This window comes from Hordeum vulgare, chromosome 7H, assembly GCF_904849725.1.
Source record: "Hordeum vulgare subsp. vulgare chromosome 7H, MorexV3_pseudomolecules_assembly, whole genome shotgun sequence".
In the NCBI taxonomy this organism is placed as follows: domain Eukaryota; kingdom Viridiplantae; phylum Streptophyta; class Magnoliopsida; order Poales; family Poaceae; genus Hordeum; species Hordeum vulgare.
In genome coordinates this window covers 556055702-556063076 of record NC_058524.1, presented here as the reverse complement: position 1 = coordinate 556063076, position 7375 = coordinate 556055702, and the positions used below count along the sequence as shown (strand labels likewise).

At 42.3% G+C, this 7375-nt stretch overlaps 1 protein-coding gene across 1 annotated transcript; it reads right to left on the bottom strand.

The window, feature by feature from the left end:
- Positions 1-328: 328 nt before the first annotated feature.
- LOC123408785 (protein SHI RELATED SEQUENCE 1-like) lies at positions 329-2635 on the bottom strand. The gene is made up of 3 exons (XM_045101830.1): positions 2167-2635; positions 1106-1839; positions 329-1010 (listed from the first exon to the last, which is right to left on the bottom strand). Exons 2-3 carry the CDS (start codon positions 1755-1757, stop codon positions 628-630), a joined length of 1035 nt encoding a protein of 344 aa, XP_044957765.1. The 5' UTR covers positions 1758-1839; positions 2167-2635; the 3' UTR covers positions 329-627.
- Between the last annotated feature and the right edge of the window lie 4740 nt (positions 2636-7375).

Below are 7375 nucleotides of genomic sequence, written 5' to 3'. Positions count from 1 at the left end.
GCATCCGAGGGGAACAATGCAGTATATGGTATTATGGTTGGGTGTTTAAACAGAAGTACAGAACCAACCAATGCAGCTATAGAAGGAATGCATAGAAGAACAAGACATGCAGACAAATCATATAAAAAGCACCACAAAAACGAGCAGCTTTACCCATGCCATCCAGAGAGAAGCTTCCCCATGCACACACAAAAGCAAATCCAAGCAAACAATACCATACCATGTAGGAGTAAGTAATGTAATCTAATGCATACGTACTTATAAGTTATAATAGTAGTGCTAGTAGCAGTAAACTATAGTTAACCAATCACGTGCTGCATGCGAAATGTAGTAGTAAACGATTTCAAAAGGAAGCGATTAAGATACACTTTAGTTTATCTCTCTTTAATTGCACCAATGCATTAAGGTCATTGCTAATTAACCAACTGGGAATTAAAATTGCATGGAAGGATCCAAAAGTAGTAGCTCTAGCTAGCTAACGAGATGCATTAGTGTTCACGGACAACAATTCTCCTCTTCTTCGATCTGCTTGGCTGGATATTGTTTGCTCGACTTGGATCAATGCAACTCGATCGTCATCCTTGGCAGTAAATGAAACTTGCTAGGAATTCATGGCAGGAATTGAAGCTAGGTTCTAGGGTTATGAGGGAAGAACTGGGTGCCTGCGGCGAAGGCGCCGATCGGCGTCGGGTAGGGGTCCATGAGCACCGCCGCGGACGTCGCCACCGTCGCTCCGTGCCCGCCGGCCGCCTCGCTGCTCCCGGCCGGCGAGGACCCCTCCCTCGCGGCCCCTGTCAGCTGGTGGTACTCCGCGGACGACGGCGGCAGCTGCCCAGCCGCCTCTTCCGCCGGCCCATGGTCCCGCAGGATCCCCTTGAACGTGTGCCCCCCGATGCTCACTGCCGTCTGGTACGCGAACTCCGCGTCCGGCTCGTCCACCGGCCCGATCCGCACGCACCGGAACACGGCCTCCAGGCTCAGCTCCGGCGGAAACCTCCCGTCCCCCTCGCCTGCAATCACACCGTCGGCGTCAGCGTCCTGCTGAATGGTGCAGGGACTGACTGTATTGTAGACTGTAATTGTAAATTGAGTAGCTACCACGTACCTGAGGAAGTGGTGGCGTCGACCATGGCGGTGGTCGCGGACGGCAAGCGGCCGAGTGAGCGCACGAGCTCGCGGGGCCGCTTGTTGGCAACGGCGACGGCCGCGGCCGCGGCAGCGCTGTTGTTGGCTGCGGCTCCGCGGAAGAGGGCGGCGAGCTGCTGCTGGCGCTCGCGGCGCTTTGAGGCGGGGACCCAGGTGCTCTTGACGTGGGTGGAGCAGTTGAAGCCGCGGCTGCGACAGCAGGTCCGGCAGCGCTGGTGGGTGCAGTCCTTCTTGGCGTTGTTTCCGCAGTCCTGGCAGCTCGTGCCGGCCCTCCCGCCCCCCGGGCCGCCTCCACCAGCCAAGCCAACGCCGCCCACGCCGCCGCCCTCATGCGGCGAGAAGCCCAGCACGACGCCGGTGGCCACCCCAGAGGAGAAGAACTGCGACGTGTGCGGCACGGCGGCCGCCTGCTGGTGATGAGGGTGCCATAGCTGGAACCCTATCCCGCCTCCTCCCCCGCCGCCGCCGCCCGCCGTGTCGGCGGCCGCGGCGGCCGCGCCGCGCGCGTACAGAAACAGGCTGTCTGCCCCGATGGGATGATCGCCGCGGTCACCGCTCCTCCCCCCGCTACCTCCGCTGCCGCCGCCTCCCCTCAGAGAGAACCCCGCCATCCACGGCAGCAGCCAACACCCATCAAGAAGCTCCTGCCAGCGCGCTCGCTCCCTTGCTTTCTCCTTCCTTCCCTCTCACCTCCTACAAACAAACACAGACGACGGACCCGAATAAAAAAGTAGATCTTGGGTGTAAGAAAAAGCGGAAGAAGCAACAGAACATGGCAGGCGCTTGGGATTGCGCGACCCGTAGCTTAGATTTTCGACATAGCTCACCAGTAGATTAGACAGATCTACCACCCAGACGCTGAATGATACACAGATTTCTACGCAATTACGCACGCATACTCCTCCTCGCTAGCATATCTAGTGTTGACAGCATGTAGCTAGCGCTGACAAACTTGAGCGCGCGACTCGGCCCGCCTAACAAGTTAGGAAACTAGTTACTACCCCAACTACTTCAGCTCACCTTTCTTTCTTGCCGTGAGGATAGAGGTAGCTTGATCTTTGCCTCTAATTCTCGATCTCCTCTTGATTATTCCTCTTGACAGCTGAGGCTGCCTAAGGCCTGGCTTTGTTCTCTTCTCACTCACTAGGGGGAGGAAGGGAGAGGGAGGAGGAGGTTAGGAGGGAGTGGGGTAAGGTGCTTTTTGAGGTGGTGAGGGGAGCCAAGTGCGTGGCTAGGCTATATAAAGAAGAAGGATTGGGGGAGGGATGATGGGCCGCCGGGGAGGAATTCTAGAGCGCCTGCAAACGCCGCCATGGTGGCGCGGCTCCAACCTTAATTTGTATTTATTGCTTCCCGCAGCTCGGCGCTCGATCGACCGACCTCGCTCCTGCTGCTGCTGCCGCTGCCTGCTGCTTCCTTATCTTTCCTCCTTTCCTTGCGCAGTTGTGCTTCCCTCTCTGTCTACCCAACCGGATGAAAGAAGAACAAAGGATGCCAAGGGAGAGAGAGGAAATAAAGGAGGGAATGGAGAGAGAATGTGTGTCTACTAGCTAGTACTGTACTACTGCTAGTAGTAGCACTCGATTTTATTTTTATTTGTTTTTAGGATGTTTGTGTTTTGCTTTTGCCTGCTTTTTTCTTTTTTTTTTGCCTTGCATTGCTGCAAAATTATTACGGGAGCGGCCCTGTCAAAGACAGGATGACTACATGGCGACAAAGGGCAGGGAAGATGAAGGGAGGAATTTTTCACTGACAGGAGAATGCACCTTTGCTCTCTGGTCGTCGTCTTCCCGGCCGAGCCCCCATGCACCTGCTTTTCTTTAACGTCTCCTATCCTATCTCACCGTCTCACTCTGCATGCGTTCTTTAATAATTTCCACTTTCTTCCAGATAAATGACCGAAACTTCTAGAACATAAAAGGGTTAGCGTGTATCAGATACAACTATAACATGTACTCACAACGTACAAAATATAAAAGCACATAGCTAACTAACATATATAGTGATGTAAATGCTCTAAATTATATTTCTTTACAGAGTGACTATGTGCAAACCCGATTTCGGATTGACAACAAATGGCAAATGATAACAAAACAGAAATGATTGCGAAACATATAAAATATACTCCCTCCGTTCCAAAACATGGCACGTATTTTCATTTCTAAAAGTCAAACATGTTTATGTTTGATCCAGTTTCAGAAAAATATGTCAACATTTATAATGCAGAATCGGTATCATCAGATTCATCATGAACTATACTTGTATATATTATTTACTTATTATTTTATCTGTTGATAATATATTCAATAAACTTGGTCAAAGATAGTCACGTTTCAATTTTGAAAAACCTAATGGGCATTACAATGTTGCATGATGGTAGTATTGGACTATATGTGATTAACGACGTACCTTTTTTGGGTGGGAAATAGTAACGACGTGCGCTGTTGCAAAAATTCATGCATCAGTTTATCTCAATTAAATTGTATAGGCAAGCATGTTCCAATATAGTCATTCATAGATATAAGACACGATAGTAACTAATGTTTGGTTTACATTCGAGTAGGAAGTCACTACTATAGAATGGACACTTTTTGAGATCAAATTCAAACATATTACCACAACATGCCTACTCAGCTAGAATCATTGGCGATAATGATAAATCCCGTAATTCTCAAAAAGAAATGATCACTACTCAAGAACGGGGCTTTAGTCCCGGTTGACAGCGGCCTTTAGTCCCGGATTGCCAACCGGAACTAAAGGGTGAGGACTAAAGGGTAGGACCCTTTAGTCCCGGTTGGTCACAACCCGGGAATAAAGTCCCTCCACATGGCCGGGAGCGTGCGGTGGGGGTTGGAGGACCTTACGTACCGGTTGATGACATCAACCGGGACAAATATTTTGTGTTTTCCTTGTTTGGGGTTTAGGGTTTAGTGTTTATGGTTTATTTTTTCTTTTCATTTAGTGCTTTTCATTCAATTCTTTTTCATTTTAAACATATTTTACGCTACTACATACTGTACACGTTGATGCATATATAATATAATTTCTCGTGCGACCATATATATATATATAGTAATACTATTCACCAACCAATGTGTAGAATAAGTTATACTTCACCCAAGGTAATTTCACGATTGTTCCACTAATAAATTACATTTCATATATAAATAGTTACATATTCATATTAGTTCACAGTGTAAAATTTAACATAAGAAAACAAAATTATAGGTCACAACACCAGAAAAGTGCTTTTTATGTACATTTTGCACTACCATTTTATGTTCATAACTTTACGTAACATAAAATATTTTTAGGGTGATTATATATTTCCTTACGTTCTCTTTGTACGTGTAAATTAAGATAAAATTTATAGAACATAAAAATACGGCACATTGATATTAAAATAGAGGGGGTGAAGAATAACTATATATATATATATATATATATATATATATATATATATATATATATATATATATATATATGGAAAGTCTAAAAATATATAGAAAGTCTATTCGTCACCCAGGGTGCAAAATAAGTTATTCTTCGTCCAGGTAAACTTATGATAGTTTCATAAATAAATTACATTTGGAATACCAATAGTTACATTAATATTGATTCATTACATAAAATTTGATGTAAAAAATTAAAAATATAGGCCATAAGACTAGAAAAATTGCATTTAGTGTATATTTTACACTATGTTTTTATATTTGTAATTTTATGTGACATAAAATATTTTTTAAGGTGACTATATATTTCTTACAGACTCTTTTTACGTATGAAATAAGAAAAAAAATGAAACATGAAATTACGGTGCGTTGATGTCAAAATAGAGGGGGTGAAGAATAACTATTCCTCACCCGGGTGAGGAATAGTTATTGTTTGCCTCCTCTATTTTATCATCAGTGCACTGTAATTTTTAGTCACGTAATTTTTTGTCTTATTTCATACGTAAAAAAAGATCGTAAAAATGTATAATTGTTGTAAAAATATTTTATGTCACGTAAAATTACACATATAAAAACATAGTGTAAAATATACATAAAATTCATTTCTTCTAGTCTTATGACCTGCGTATTATATTTGTGAAGTATGTATATATTTGTACGTAAAAAAGAGAGCACATAAAATATGATACATACTATCAAAAAACAGTATATATACTACATAAACATTATTATATCCTATATACTACGCATACATACTCTCCGATTTGATAGATATTACATACAACATACAAAATGGTGGTAACCAACACCGGTGGTAGATAAAGTTTGTCCTATATATAGAGTGAGAGAGGGGCATGGATTTGCTATCAGCACTAGCTACGGTGGTTGCTATTTGAACCATTTATTTGCATCGAGATCCAAACTTTGTTGTAGATAAGGTTCATATTTCTTGAATTTTGAATGATGTCAATTACCAAAGAGGAAGCCATGTGGGGTCCTTTACAAAGCAACAGACCGAAATAGCAGCCTATGACCTATGTTAGAAGGAGTATTCAGAGAATGTAAACATGCCCTTTTTAGCATTGGTCTTTGAGCATGAACCGTTTTGGGTAAGCATGTGATATAAGTTTTGTTGTGTAGTTAACTACCTCCCTCTCTCTCTCTCTCACACACACACATGCACGTATCTAATAAGTGAACAGTGAAGTGTGGTCCAATTCATCTATATGATTAAATAACAATTAACCACCGAATATATAGGAAACGAAAAAGAGGAAAGAGAAGGGATCAGATCCCAACACATAATTTGCAGCACTGTTTGGAGTCGCTCAAGCGAAAGTTTATATCTTCACTTTTGCCCCTCTCTCTCTCTCTCTATATATATATATATATATATATATATAGAAAAAATACATCCTACCATCCAGGGGTAGTTATCCCACATGTTCCATATACTATTATGATAGTTATCCTACATGTTCCATATACTATCATGCAGCGGTGTATATATATATATATATAAGAAAATGTCTATGTACTCTTGGAAGTACGTACTCCCGCTCCTCATGTACCACATAGATGAGTCTTTTACAGTTCATTATTATTTTTAATATACTTCATTAATAAGTATTAGATACCTTAAAGTGAGTTTCATAAAAAAATTCATGTGAGTTAAATATTTTTAAAGGTTTACGTATATACTATTTTGTTTATACGTGAAAAAGGTATATTATAAAAAGTACGTCGCCACTGATATTTTTTCAACAAAACTCATATTGAGGTATCTCAGAATATTTAAGAAAGTATATTGAAAATGATAAAGAGATATAACCAATGCGTATATGAAATATATTAAAAATATTTCCTTAATAAGGTCTGTACACCTCAACTTGTTTTGCATATGTGCGTGCATTCGGTCGGTATGCGAATGTCCTCGCAAACTTATATGCACATAAATTAGTCCATTTTTGGGGCTCATGCACTTTGCGGGAATAAAATTAAATCAAATTATAATCAAGCATGATAATGTTATTGAAATTAGAATTAAAAAGATACACAAACCTAGCTAGTACTACTTAGTTACCTTGACCAGTTTCCAACGCAGCACCGGTTTCCATTCACCGACAACCTCTTTGATGAACCGTTTCCAAATCCTACCCGACGAAGAAAATGAATAAAGAAGTTATTAGTTACTTGACATCACGAAATAAATGAAAGAGCCGGATATAGTGCGATAATGTTGAAATTACCCGTGGAGCATTTTAACCACGTTGGTGTATTCTTGAGGATTTTACCTAGTGAGTTAGGACTTCAACAGTTCGAGCATCAACTTTAATGATTAGCAGTATCCACAGAAACCTGTGCAACACTAGTGGGGACAGGGCCTTTAGTCCCGGCCCGTAAGGGGCTTTAGTCCCGGTTCACCAACCGGGACTAAAGGGGCGGGACTAAAGGCCTAACCTTTAGTCCCGGCCCTATTCCAAGGCGGGACCAAAGGTGCTCCATGTGGCCGCCTCGAAGGGAGTACCTTTAGTCCTGGTTCTACTTACGAACCGGGACTAAAGGATCCGTCTGTTTTTTTGTTTGTTTGACCCGAAAAGGTAGATTTTTTTTTAATTTTTTTCAAATTTTATTTTTGAATATTTTTTATGTTTTATTCCAATTTTCTAATCTTTGAATTATTTGACAATTTAATCTCTAATCACCCATCCTCACTGCTCTAGCGTGGATCACTCATTTCAAATCGTCTAACTTCCCGACCGATCACACATCCTTTC

Coding starts and splice junctions, on each gene's coding strand:
- LOC123408785 (XM_045101830.1), bottom strand. CDS start 1,757: ATGGCGGGGTTCTCTCTGAGGGGAGGCGGCGGCAGCGGAGGTAGCGGG. Junction 1,011..1,105: donor CGACGCCACCACTTCCTCAG/GTACGTGGTAGC, acceptor GTGTGATTGCAG/GCGAGGGGGACGGGAGGTTT.